The 14,070-nt window shown below is 37.3% G+C and overlaps 2 protein-coding genes across 3 annotated transcripts in view; both read left to right on the forward strand.

Annotated features, from left to right (window-relative positions):
* Positions 1 to 6,618, forward strand: part of LOC112513687 (auxilin-related protein 1-like) — a 13,988-nt gene extending 7,370 nt beyond the window's left edge. Inside the window, exons 2-9 of one of the 2 annotated variants that reach the window (XM_025120026.1) lie at positions 1,393 to 2,093; positions 2,259 to 3,019; positions 3,120 to 3,240; positions 3,326 to 3,423; positions 3,540 to 3,605; positions 4,267 to 4,356; positions 4,694 to 4,870; positions 6,235 to 6,618. In XM_025120026.1, coding sequence (XP_024975794.1) covers positions 1,393 to 2,093; positions 2,259 to 3,019; positions 3,120 to 3,240; positions 3,326 to 3,423; positions 3,540 to 3,605; positions 4,267 to 4,356; positions 4,694 to 4,870; positions 6,235 to 6,273 — 2,053 coding nt within the window. In that variant the 3' untranslated portion in view covers positions 6,274 to 6,618. Of the gene's footprint in view, positions 1 to 1,392; positions 3,020 to 3,119; positions 3,241 to 3,325; positions 3,424 to 3,539; positions 3,606 to 4,266; positions 4,357 to 4,693; positions 4,871 to 6,234 lie in introns of both variants that reach the window. The other variant, XM_025120025.1, reaches the window with a different exon arrangement.
* Positions 6,619 to 8,316: 1,698 nt separating this feature from the next.
* Positions 8,317 to 14,070, forward strand: part of LOC112513795 (peroxisomal membrane protein 13-like) — a 6,372-nt gene continuing 618 nt past the window's right edge. Inside the window, exons 1-4 of the mRNA XM_025120154.1 lie at positions 8,317 to 8,425; positions 10,788 to 11,021; positions 11,942 to 12,270; positions 13,459 to 13,551. Of these exons, the coding sequence (XP_024975922.1) occupies positions 8,398 to 8,425; positions 10,788 to 11,021; positions 11,942 to 12,270; positions 13,459 to 13,551 (684 nt within the window). The 5' untranslated portion in view covers positions 8,317 to 8,397. The remainder of the gene's footprint in view (positions 8,426 to 10,787; positions 11,022 to 11,941; positions 12,271 to 13,458; positions 13,552 to 14,070) is intronic.

Consider the following 14,070-nt stretch of genomic DNA (forward strand, 5'->3'; position numbering starts at 1 on the left):
GCAAAATCAGGAACAACAGCAGTATCAGGAACAACAGAGTCTACATACGGTTACATACCATTACCGAAGAGGCGAAGAAGAGATGGCTACATACGGTTACATACCTAGATACTGCTTCACGATTGGCGATTGATCTACAGGCTACAGCACGGTGTCCTTTGCTTCTGCCCTAATCGACGACCACACTCCACACGGACCACACCCCTTCGCTTCGCTTCTCGCTTCTCGCTTCTCCCCTTCGCTTCTGCCCTAATCGACCAGTGACCACAGTCCACACCAAGTGACCAACAAAACCCTTTTAAAAGCCCAAATATTAAAAAGCCTAAACTCTTTTAAAAGCCCAATAAATAAAAATGTTTTAAAATTTAAATTCAAACTAAATAAATAAAAATTATATATTAAAATTAATAAATAAACGAACATAAACGAACATAAACGAACGTAAACGAACGAACGTTAACGAACATAAATGAACGCACGTTCACGAACGTAAATGAACGAACGAGACTCTTGTTCATGTTCGTTCGTTTAACTAAACGAACGAAAAAATTTGTTCATGTTCGTTCATTTATTAAATAAACGAACATAAACGAACTTCCCGCCGAACGGTTCACGAACGGTTCGCTGAACGTTCGGTTCGTTTACAGCCCTAAGCATATGCATTAACAAAACGACTGAGATTCAGATAAATCTTATATGTGACAAGTTGGGTATTTTGGATGCATATGTTCCAACTTGAGAAGTGTCGGAGATTATCAGGAACAGGAATTCGCCACTAATTTCAGTTGTTATATATCTCTATTATGTTTAGTGAAACCTAAGTAGGCTGCTTTCGTTGAGTAATAGAATTTAACTTCCGTGAATATTGTTTTCAGATATAACCATCTGTTATATTCTTTGTTTTGCTAGAATTAACTTTTGGGATAGGATTTTTCTTTCTGTTTATTTTTGTCTGTGTATACTTTATAATACTATAGGCAAAAAAGACAAACATATCACCGTATTTCTACAGTTTTTCAATTACAATTTTGAACATTTTTTTATCAATTGCATACTTTGCTCTCACAATTATATCAATTACATTATCTTTTACTAATCTTAACCGAATTAACTAACATAAATGAAGAAGTGGAGAGGGGGTTCAATTTGACGGGAGATGTTAATCATCTGTCAAATATTTATTCTGGGTAATTTGATTGAAAATAGTCGAGATTGATATAATCGATTTACGAGAGTATATGTATGTAATTGATGAACATTTTTGTTGAAAAAAGTATGTTGATATTTTATCTGTTTTTGCCTACTTTTTTTAATTACATGAGTAGCCAAACATATTGGTGACAATTGAATAAGCTGTGCTGGTCCATAACATTTATTATGCTTTTCTAACAGATCGAGTTCAAAACCATCCCCCAAATCAACTGGCAAAACAAAGGAAAAATCTAATGCAATAGATGACCCATTTGTGGTTCTAGAGTCTATGACAAGCCCTGTTACTTCATCCCAGGGCCATTATACTGATCCATTGGAAGACACAAAAATTGGTAAATCCAGGAGCACAAAGGCTGGAGAATCAGTGAGTGGGAATGTGTTTGGTGACATGGACTCCCTTAATGGTTTCAAAAAACCTGCACCTGCATTTGCGAAGGGGATAAATAACAGGGGAAAGGGTCACATCCCTTCGGATGAAGGATCCAGTATGGGCAGTGCACGAAGTTCTGTTAGTAGAGAGCCAATAGAGGAATCTTCCTTTGGATATTCTGAGAATCAACCACAGAAGATGCCTTTTGATGATCTTCAAGAATCTCATCAAACAGTCTTTGACATGCCAACTGTTTCTAGAAAGTCTCATAGATCTTTTGATCAGACTACTTCTCCAGCTTCCTATAGTGAGACAAGTTCACAGGTGGGCACATCTCCCAATTCAGAAGAGCATGTGCAGCATGCCGATGACATATGGCTCACTGTGTCAGAGGTCCCTCTGTTCACACCAGTTACTAGAGCCCCACCACCTTCAAGACCCCCTCCTCCAATACCAAGGCATGCTTCAAAGTCTGATAGAGGTTCATTTGCTTCACGTACCAGAATATTTGGTAATGATTTATCTTCTTCATCAAATTCCGCTAAATACTCCCAAAATGTTAGGCCCTTCCGGTCTTCGACCAAGAGTCATGTATCTTCACAATTAGATGATCTTGAGAATTTTGCCATGGGTAGGATGCCGAATAACAGTGATGGCATTTCTGATGCCCAATCAGGTGAAGAGATGGACTCAGATTCAGCTTCTGCTGCAATGAAGGAGGCTATGGACAGAGCTGAGGCTAAATTTAAGCATGCTAAGGAAGTAAGAGAAAGAAAACATGGAAATGCTTCTAGAAATAGAGAATATGTGCAGGTAGAGACGGATGAACAGACTATGGATGAAGAGATAACACGGGGGAGGCTAGATCGTGAGCGGCAAGAGAGAGAGAGGGAAGAGGAAGAGAGAGAGCAAAGGAGACGTGAGAAAGAGAGGATTAGGGAAATTGAAAGGGAGAAAGCCAGACAAGCTGTAGAAAGGGCTACCAGGGAAGCTCGCGAAAGAGCAGCTTCTGAAGCTCGCTTAAAGGCTGAGAGGGCTGCTGTTCAGAGAGCACAAGCTGAGGCTCGTGAAAGAGCAGCTATTGAGGCTAGGGAAAGAGCAGAAAGGGGTGCCGCAGAAGCCAAGGAAAGGGCTGCCGCAGAAGCCAAGGAAAGGGCTTCAGCTGAAAAGGCTGCTACAGAGTCCAGGGAGAAAGAAGCACGGGAGAAAGCTGCTGTAGCGAGGGCTGAAGCAGAAGCAAGACGTAGAGCAGAGCGTGCTGCTGTAGAAAGGGTCACTGCTGAGGCCAGAGAGAGAGCCGCTGCAGAAGCTCGAGAGAGAGCTGCTGCTGCTGCTGCCACCAAGATGAACCGACAAAAGAATGATAATGACCTCGATTCCTTCTTTAGCATGGGTTCTCGACCAACCAGTGTGCCACAATCAAGGGCAGCTTCTTCTGTGAGTAGCAAATGGTGCATCTATACAATAAGCATTCTGTATTTCAATAATATCTTGGAAATTTCTATTGGTTATCTTCTCGGTCTGATCTCCAATGTAGGACTCTGCAACTGATCCACTATCCCAGAACAGACGAGGACCCGATACTGGAACATCTTCCAATGTGAGGAAAGCATCTCCCCCTACCAATTTCGTTGACGATCTAAGCTCAATTTTTGGAGGTATATTTTTATCAATTTTTTTGAGATAATTCTACGACTTCTTCTCTCACACTTAGGACTAGCTAACGGCTTATTATTCCAAAAGCTGCTACGCCAGCTGGAGAATTCCAGGATGTTGAGGGGGAAACAGAGGAAAGGCGAAGAGCTAGGCTGGAAAGACAACAACGCACTCAGGAGCGCGCAGTATGTGATTTTTAACAAGATCTTTTCTAATGTTGCAATGGGGATGGCATACTCTGAAGTGGTATGATCTCCCGTACATGATTTCTAAGTCTGACTGTGGAGGTTTTCATTTATAGGCTAAAGCGCTGGCTGAAAAGAATCAGCGGGATATGCAATCTCAGAGGGAACAGGAAGAAAGACAAGTAAGTGTTGCTTGGTCATCTCCATGTTTTGTTGCATCTTTGTTTTAAGATCCAGATGACTTCACTTCGGTAAATGTAAATATGAATTTCAACCGCTTGCATTCAAGATGGATGACATTACTTTTTCTGATAATCATTTTGTATTTGTGAAACTGTTGTCATTGGATAATAAAACAGTACCTGATGTTCGACAAGTTCTGTCTCACATCATTAAATAGTGTTTTGTTCTTAGACTGGTTCCCTTATCTTTCCATGTCATATTTTGTGTAATGATAGGAAGCATGTTCTAGATGTTAACATTTTCCCAGAGTAACATCTCATCTATTTGTACCATTAGAGGGCGGGGCATGTAGAATAGTTTTTGTCATGTAGAGTCAAGAAGACTGCATGGCAATGATGGCATTATGTCCGTCTACATCTTTCTTTTGATTCACTGTGGTCTTTGGCATGCTGGACTTCTATTTGTGCATGTGAGCTTATCACGATTTATTTTGGTGCTGAAGAAATAAAAGCTGCCATACATTGTTTTAGGTCATCTTCTGCCTAGGAGCAATTGACATCTCTCGTTTTCTGTGGGCTGTTCCCTATTTATCGTTGATATTCTATCTTGCATAGTGTTCCATGTCTTTTTCTTTATCTGACCTTTATGTGTTCATCTCAGAGGATTTCTGCAACTTTAGATATCGAAATCAAGCGTTGGGCTGCAGGGAAAGAAGGAAATTTGCGAGCGATGCTATCAACGTTACAATATGTATGTCTCCTTATCTCTTTGTCCATGTTTTCTGTATGATTCAAAGATTTAAACTGCTTTATTGGCAAAGTGACACCAGATTGGTCTGGGGGCATACTTGAGAATATTGGATATAGTAAAGTTATCTGGAGTTTATTATGTCAATGTAGTATAAGTTATATGGAGTTGATTACGTCAATGTGATTTTTTCAACAACCAAACCAAACCAAACGGACCAATCAACAACTTAATGCCTTATTGCACTTTGAGTAACATCTGATGCTCGAAACTGGAGCAATTAGCAACTGTTTTCATTTAAGACATCTTTTGAGATCTTTTCTCATCAATGGAATTTCAGGTTCTTTGGCCTGAATGCGGTTGGCAGCCTGTTTCATTGACGGATTTAATCACTGGTGCTAGCGTGAAAAAAGCATACAGAAAGGCTACTCTGTGTATCCATCCAGATAAAGTGCAACAGAAAGGAGCTAATCTTCAACAGAAATACGTCGCCGAGAAGGTTTTTGACCTTCTTAAGGTACTCACTCACTCACGTCTTATGGTATTTCAAGATGGTTAATCCAATATTGACCATTCAAAATGACTACTTGTTATGCATTCTAAACTCATGAAGTATCCAATGAATGATCGTATCATGTCATATACATAAACCCGTTCAGCCATGTTTGCGAACCATAAGCTGGGTTAGGGGCTGTTTGGTTGGTTTTCCATTAAGTCCTGTATGGATAAAGCTGTCTGAGTGGATAATCTGTCTGTATTAGGATGTCGTATACATAAAGGCATTCAGCCATGTTTGCCAACCATAAGCTGGCTTAGGGGTTGTTTGGTTGGTTTCTATTAAGTCCTGTATGCATAAAGATGTCTGAGTGGATAATTTGTCTGTATAGGTTGGGAATGTTTTTGTATGGGGTTTTTCTCATAGATAGGAGCGCGTTGTGTTTTTCTAATATGGATGGGCATGTTTGGAAACAACTTGGCTTCCTGCATAAAGTTCCCCCTAGAAGCTTATCGAATAAGTCACTTTCTATATCATTAAGTCACTATCGAACAGTCATGTATAGTTGAGCGAATAAGCTGTGAATCCCATTAAGCTTCTAACAAACACGCCATTATTCTTTGAGCTTATTCAACAAGCTTTGTTTGGTTAGTCATGTGCCCCAAGGGCTTTTTTTCAGCTTTTCCCAATCATGCTTCTTATAACTTTCCAGTTAATTTTTCAACATGTCCTTTTAGGTCATTTTACATTGTCATATAGCTTATCAGTTAGTTTTTACCAAACATGACTAGTATCAAAGCATCTCCAACATGTCCTCTATAATTTCTTTGAAGTAGAGAAGCAAAAGTTAAAATCTCTTAAAAAATTACACTCAACTCCAACCGTTTGTCTATTGTGGAGATTTCAGCTTCAATTATATTATTAAAATATTCTCTACAATTATCATCTCAATGAACTTTTAATTTTTATATAAAATAATAATACACCCAACCTCATTGGTGGAAACAATAAAAAAAAAAGAAACAATTCTTTATCTTAAACATATAAATTTAGGGATTTCTCCGAGATTTTTATCCTCTATCCTACTTTCCGTTTTAAGAGGAAGTTTTAGGTCCCGCTTGGTTTGTAGGATTCAATTGGATTATGTTTGGTTTGAAAGATTTTCATGGATTTCAATCCTTTCAACTTCAATTCCCTCCAACTTCAAATTCTTCTAGAAAATCAAAATCTCTCAAAACCATTCCATCAAATCAACCCCCCCCCCCCTCCTCGAGAATTTGTTGGAGCAAAAAGAAGCCTAAAATTTCCATTTTAGAAAATCTGTTCGACTAACTTTTCAACTTCCAACTTGTCATGATATTTAACTTTGATTAATCTGATATTAGGAAGCTTGGAACAAGTTCAATTCAGAGGAGCTTTTTTAATCCTGCAATGATTCTTGAAAGAACAACTCTTTTTTTCTCAACAAAGATACAAATACACACGTTGCCGTATTTTGTTGAGCAAAGCGTAACGCAGATTTCTTCACAGAGACGGTGATTACAGCAAGCGTTTGTACTGCTCTTTGTATCTCGCTGTATATGTTGCATATCTTCGTATCCGAAAGGTGATGTGGTCTTTTTCGTCTATTATTGGGTTATCTTTTTTGAGTGAAATGAAGAAGTGTAATTTTTGAGATAAAAACTTCCAGGTAAATTTTTTCTTGGATTTTTCAGTTTTTGTTTTTCCAATCTAATTGTATAATTCTTTATTTACTCTTAATCCTATTCTTTTATTCATCAATGAGCCATTTGTTTCTTCTGTATCCCCTCTTGTTATTTGATTTTAGCATATATATATATATATATATATACACACACACACACACACATATATGTAGAGAGAAGGGAGGGAGGTTTAGGGAAAAACCAAAAAAAAATGAAAAACTGAGGAACATCCTAATAACCATTCATCTGGACAGTATGCACATGTGCATATAAGCAATTGAAGTTGTTTTTTGGTTTTTATCCACGTGTGCATACCAGACAAATTGCTTGTAAATAATTACTTGTATGCACATATGTATATTGTCTAGATGAACTATTACTACGATGTTCCTCAGTTTTTCATATATGTGTGTGGGTGTGTGTGTGTGGAGGGTTATGTTGGAAGTTGGTTAATTTGGGATAAGGATCGGATCACATCTGATACATGTTCAAGAGGATGTGGACGACCTGGTCAATGCGTTTAGGTCATGGTAGGGGCGGACCTATTAAGGGTTGAGCGTGGTCCTGTGTACCCCGCTCACTTGATCATCGCAAGAAGAAAAAACGAGATGTTAAAGGAGTTGACTCGCTTAATTATGAGTGTGCCCTTAAATATTTGGAAACCAAATTAATGTCAAACAGTTTTGAGGTTTGCGAGATGGTTGCTATAAATCAGGTAAAAGTGTTGCCTCCATGGGGTCTTGGTTCGAGCATCACATGTAGCAAGAAGAGTATTCTGAAATATATTGAAACTGAAGGGACTGGACTGAAATTTTAATAAAACATCTCTAAATAATGGGTTTCTGGTTACCATTTCTTGTTACTGTTAAATTATTTAATCAATCTAAGATTCTTTTAATTTGGTTAGTTAATTTTAATTTGTAAATTATTTTATTAATATAATTAATGTAGAAATTGTTAAAACTAAGGAAAATTAACTAAAATAGCCATTTTCAGATAATTGTTTTTTATCTTTTGGTCATTTCTCTTTTAATATTATCAAAATGTTACTACCTTCATCAGTGGTAAAATTTACAGACGGATCAAAGTGTAAAAATAAAATAAAATTCTAAACCAGTTTCACAAGTGTAAGGACCAAATCTATGAATCAGTCCTTGCAGTTACGCCGTAGAAGTGCCACTTGTAGGCCTATATGCATTTTACAAATTTGATTCCTGCATTTGCGACTCCGACTCAGAAACAATTTTTTTACACTTTGACCCCTCTGTAAATTACGTAGGTGCCACTTATGGACCTAAAGACATTTTTGAAATTTGAGAAAGAAATGAATTCAAAGTCTGAAAATAACTAGTTTTATTAATTTCTTTAAAATTAGGTGGTGTTTGGGATTACTTATTTGAAACAACTTATATTTTTTTTATAAAAGCACGTATCAACTTATTATAAGTAAGAAGAGTTTAACTTTTTCATAAACTCCTTATTACCGATTTGGCACCGGTATAAGTTGTTTATCCAAACACTCAAAAGTGCTTGTTACCGATGTCATACCAAAATAAGTCAATAAATTATTTTTATAAGCAATTCCAGACACCTTCTAATAGAATATAAAACTTGTTTTAAAAAATATGACGTCACGATATGCTTAAAGACTTCAACTCTCATTCGGTTCATAGTTGCCGCCCTATTCACTTGTGATTAAATATTTCAACAAAAACCCACCCAGAAAAAAAAAGGGACATTGATATATAAATCCAGAATAAAGAGGACTCCATTGTTGTTTGCATCTTTCTCTTTCCCTTCGGCGGTGGTGGGTTCCGTGAGCCGCGTCTTTCCTTCCTTCCGATGGCGAATAACAATTCGCAACAATCAGGTTTCGCCTATCTCCTTCTTGATCTAATTTTTTTTTCTTCTAGTTCTATGTAATTACTTCGGATTGAATGATCATGCTTTTGTTTAGGGTTGTAGTTATTCCAGAATTCACATACGTTAATTAGGATTTGACAATTAAGAGTTGTTCTTAGCAATTTTGTTTTTGATATTATGAGGAATTTTTGAAGCGTGTTTAAGATAATTCACATCCTTCGATTGATCAATTGTTGTGAATTTGTGATCGTGGAGCTGTTAAGGAAACACACATGGTGTTAGATTGTTCCGATTCGTGTTTTTGAAGGGTATTGTAGAGTTATGGATCTTATGATCTCTCTCCAAGTTTGTGATTTCATTGAGATATCGAGCTACAAAGATTGTATGCATGATCGATCCAACAAGCATATTGTGATCAATTGTAAGAATTTCTAAGTCGAAGATATTCCCTGCAAATTCAGCAATTTGTGTTATCCCTTAAAGGTCTGATAGATGGCAAACTTCCTAACATAAACCCTCATGTTACGGTAGGTCTTGAATGCAGTTTCATACCCAATTAGGAGCTTCAATTGCCATTCACTCGAAATTGAGGTTTCTCAATTTAGTCACTAGAACAGTTTGGGCCCATTATCTCTCCAGGAAACCTTTCTTATAGCTTTCGGTTTGTAGATGGGAGTGGGGTCGGTGGTCTTCATGGAAACAGCCACTCTACTCTTTGGGGGTAGAGGTTACGACAGCGCCATCCCACCCCTTCGAGACTTTGCTTTTGAATGGGGTAAACTGGGTTTGTTTGTTTTGGTTTAGATGGGAGTCGGCCTAGGTCCATTCGGTTCCATGTTTTGTTGCAAGTCCCTGATGCCCGAGTCTCATCCAAAAGCGTAGGCCTACTCTCCAAGGCATAGATCTACATTTGCTTTAGGTTTCTTTGGCTTAGGCTCAACATTATTGGTAAAGTGCAGCTTTGTTTATCAGAACATCTTTATCTTCTTGATTTATTCTTTCCTCACATGAAAGTTCAATGTTTTTATTGGCATGTTCTATACTACAGTTTAAACATCTTATCCCATGATCTATACTATATTATAAACCATTTAAGTAGTAGAAGTCTTAAAAACAACTTATTAAGTATTATATATTGTTTAGTATAATGACTTCAATTTTAATATGACAAGTAATTACTGCATGCGAATAAGTTTTTTGGACTCCATAAAATTAACTAATAACCAAATAGAGGATGATCATTGAGTTCTACTGATACGACAAAATACTTCATCATTATCTTTATCTGTATCTTTATCCGTACGAAAGATACTCCATCTTTAGTACTAAAATGAATTACATCTTCATTTTAATATATAGAATATCTGAATCATAATACAATTTTGAATTAAGCAAATTATACTAAAAACACGAGAATCTTATAACATCTAATTTGGCACATATATATATATATATATATATATATATAAAATTAGCAAAACATATTCAACCACTACTTGTAATTTCTATTTTATTCAAATACTCATTTTGGATTTTTCCTTTTGAATGAAAAATTACATTAATTTTTTATTCTCGGTTTACAATGAAATCTTGCATCTCACTACATCGCACGGGTACACAACTAATATACACAAAATTGTATCCACTACCACTCCTAATTTAGAGGTATCTGGTGCACCTGTACAATTTTGATCCTCTCACTAAACAGTTACAATTGAGAAACTTGACCTTTCCCTGTATTGCAGAACTACTTATCTGAGTCAACGCTTCAACCTTACAAGTTTCAGTATGTGTGACTCCTTGTTTAGTTAAACCTTTTGGACCAATATATTTTAGTGTAGTTGTATGTATGTTAATACTTACACACTGATTTGTGCTATCAAACCAGGGGTCTTCATGGAAACAGCCGCTCTACTCTTTGAGGTAGAGACCAAGTCTGCTTACATCTTACCCCTCCCCATAGACATATCCATAAAATTTTCTGAGCAAGGCACATAAATAATTAACATAATATAAAATAAAAATAATTAATTATAAAAGTACGGGTTAATTAAAATGGCATACAAGTGGTTTCTTCCTTCCTATTTTCTTCTTTTCTGTTGTTACCAATAAAATTAAAAAAGCCAAAGGGATTCCGGGTTCAAACTTGCAACATGTAATGACACTCCGAGTAGGCAGGTGCACCTTTAAGACCCTAAAGATAGAACGGGTGCATAGGCACCCCCTAGCCTAAGGCTAAGTCAGCCCTCCCCCTCCAGGTGGGATATACTGGTTTGGTTTGGTCTGGTCTAACACTGATTTGTGCTATATTTTGATGTAAGACCAATTATCTTGTTATTGACATTTAGAATTTCTGTTTTGCGATTCAGGTAGTAGTCCACCACCCAAACCATGGGAACGAGCTGGTTCATCAAGTGGACCTGCTCCTTTTAAACCCTCGGCTCCAGGTAGCACAAGTGATGTTGTTGAGGCTTCTGGAACAGCAAGACCAGGCGAAATTGTGCCCCCAAATGATGCATCCACAATTAACACAAATTCACTTGGGAGGCCTGTACCCTCTAGGCCATGGGTGCAGCAAAACACATATGGAAGCACATATGGAGGTATTTGTAATCCCATTTTTCTCCAGCGATATTTATATTCACGTTTTGTGATGAACACTTCGTGTTAATTAGATCATGTTCCAAAATACGTTATCCCTTTGTCCCATAGCAGTTGTGATGTCTAAACGAGTATATGGTTCAAGAGGAATGTTTTGACTCGTTTGGTAAACTATAAGCTAGCTTTCTGAAAAACTATTTCTAGCGTCTCGATAAGCTCTAGGGGGTTTTTTCACCTTTTTTCCAATTCTGGCCCTTAATAGTTTACATATATGACCAAAAACCATAGTCTTTTAAGTTATTTTACATTTTCATCTGGCTTATTAGCTAGTTTTTACCAAATGTAACTAGTTTATCAACTTATTAGCCAACAAGTGATTTTTTAGCTGTCAGCTAGCTTACCAACCATCAACAAATTTGTCAAACATGGCCTAAGTATTAACTAAATTTCTTAGATAGCATCCAATAATGGCAAATAAAAGAATATGTGGACCAATGTCAACAATTCTTTGCGATTGTGACACTATAATAAGGCTTGTATTATATTGCTATATAACCTTCACCTATTTTCTAGTTGGATTATAGTTGTGTATATCATGGGTTTGGTTCCGGTGAGAATGGTAAGAAAGGATCTCCACCCTTGGATCAATCCTAATTGAACATCAACAGCAATAAGATGCACCGGATCAATTCCCATGAGAAGCGCAATTCATGGAGTGGAGGTGAGATTAAAAGTGATCAAGGGTCCAAATCCTTTCTTATGCTTCTCACCTTAACTCTTATTCTCACACGATCCTTTGTCTCCTATGATATAGTTGCATGGATATTTTATATTCAATTGTTGCCCTCCACAAATATACCAACTTATTTCGGTTCTTATTGAAATATTGTACTTATTTGTTTATTTTGTCCGTTCGGTGCAGGTTATGGTGCCAGTTTAAATTATAATTCAGGTTACGCAGCTGGAACAGGAGCTTATGGTTCTTACGGTGGATATGGGGCATCGGGATCCTATAATACTGGTTTATATGGAAATAGCATGTATGGAGGAGGTTATGGTGGCCTTTATGGAGGTGGTGGCGGCATGTATGGTGGGGGAGGAATGTATAACAATAGTTTTGGAAACCCAATGGGCGGCTATGGTATGGGTATGGGCGGTCCCGGCGGTCCATATGGTGGTGATCAGGACCCAAATAATCCATTTGGTGCTCCGTCATCTCCTCCTGGATTTTGGATTTCTTTGATGCGTGTGGTAAGTCAGAAATTCTATTTATTACTTGTCGTTTTTCTGTATTGCATGCACTATGAATGGTTAAATCTATGCTACAAGGATGCCAATGTGGGATATATGAATACAAGATTCAGAGGTTCTAAAAGGTCGAGGATTCCATGGCGTGTTTAATTTTTATATACTTGTGTGTACGTACAAATCTAAGACGAAATCGATAAGAAAAGAAGTCGCTTATAGTCCATACACAAAATTTGAAGGAAAAAACACATATTTAAGCCTAAGCATGTATTGTGTCTTTGCTTTATATATATATATAGAGAGAGGGGGGGGGGGAGGTTTAGGGGAAAACCCCCCAAAAAATGAAAAACTGAGGAACATCTTGGTAATCACTCATTAGTATGATATACACATATGCATGTATCTTGGTTTCTATGCATGTGTACATGTTATGCACATGTGCATAATGAACAAATTACTTGTATGCACCCTACAGAAGAATGGTTACCAGGGTGTTCCTCATTTTTTTCATTTTTTTTGCGGTTTTACCCTGAACTTGACCCTATGACCCTATATATAAGGCCACGTTCATTTGAGAACCATAACAAACTATGCATGATGAATATCATGAATATTGAAAATGTATAATATTAATGAATAATAAGATATATTCATCATGGATAAATGGTTCGCATGGTTCTCAAAATATTTACGGTTCACAAAATGAACCTGTCCTGCCTATATAAGTCCAAATCATCGAGAAAGTTGTACATCTTTTTTTCTCCAGCACAACATATAACCTTCTCTTTTGGATTCCCTATCATTGTAAACGAACCACCTATATAAGTACTTGTTTCTATTTGTATGTTATTGTTCACTCTTAACCAACTTTTCAAAACTTTATCATATATGACTCTCTCTTCGTCGCACTTTTCACAAACTCCCCCCCCCCCCCGGGGGGGGGGGGGGGGGGGGGGTCTTTACTGAACAACCACTCTACTCTTTGGGGTAGAGGTCACGCCTGCATACATCTTACCCTCATCAGACCCCACCTCAAGATGGGATATACCGGCTTCCTTTGGTTTGGTTTTTATCATTGAAAGAGAAAATTAAATGAATTAGGCAAACAAAAAATTCTAGTTCTTATTGGCTGAACAACCCAAGTTTTCTTACAAATGAATATTTTGGGGTCTTTTTTGTGCATGATCTCAGATGCATGGAGTTGTAACTTTCTTTGGCCGGGTAGCCGTGCTGATAGACCAAAACACTCAAGCGTTTCACATGTTCATGTCGGCCCTTCTTCAGGTATTTGATGTTACTATCTCTTGCCTTCTTTCTCATTGTTTAATGGGCCCCCCTTGGATGAATGACCTTAAATGAGTTCTCAATTAGGAGCATAATCTTCTTAAAAAGAAAAAAATTTAGTTCAACGCCTTTATTTAACCTGCCCCTGGTTCAAAACAGCCGGCTCCGGTAAAAACTTAGAAGTTATTGAGAAGGTCATTCAGCTAAATAGCCCTTGTCTAACACCGGAAGTTGTCCAAAGAAAGGCTCCCTAATTCACTTTATAGCTGCTTTTCTACTCAACTGACCAAAATAGCCAAGATCTCGGAGTTAACACTTTAACAAGTTGGGTTAATAGCACTTTAACAACTTTAGCAAGTTACGTAAGTGGCACTTCCACGTCAGTATTTCGCAAGTTGTATTTTAGCAACTTGCAAAATTGTTACTTTATGAATATATTCATAAAAAGTGGAATTCGCATGTTGCTAATCTTGGCTATTTTGGTCAATTGTATTAAAAAAGTGGCTATAAAGTGAATTG

This window comes from Cynara cardunculus (assembly GCF_001531365.2).
Source record: "Cynara cardunculus var. scolymus isolate 2C chromosome LG 5, CcrdV1, whole genome shotgun sequence".
NCBI classification, from domain to species: domain Eukaryota; kingdom Viridiplantae; phylum Streptophyta; class Magnoliopsida; order Asterales; family Asteraceae; genus Cynara; species Cynara cardunculus.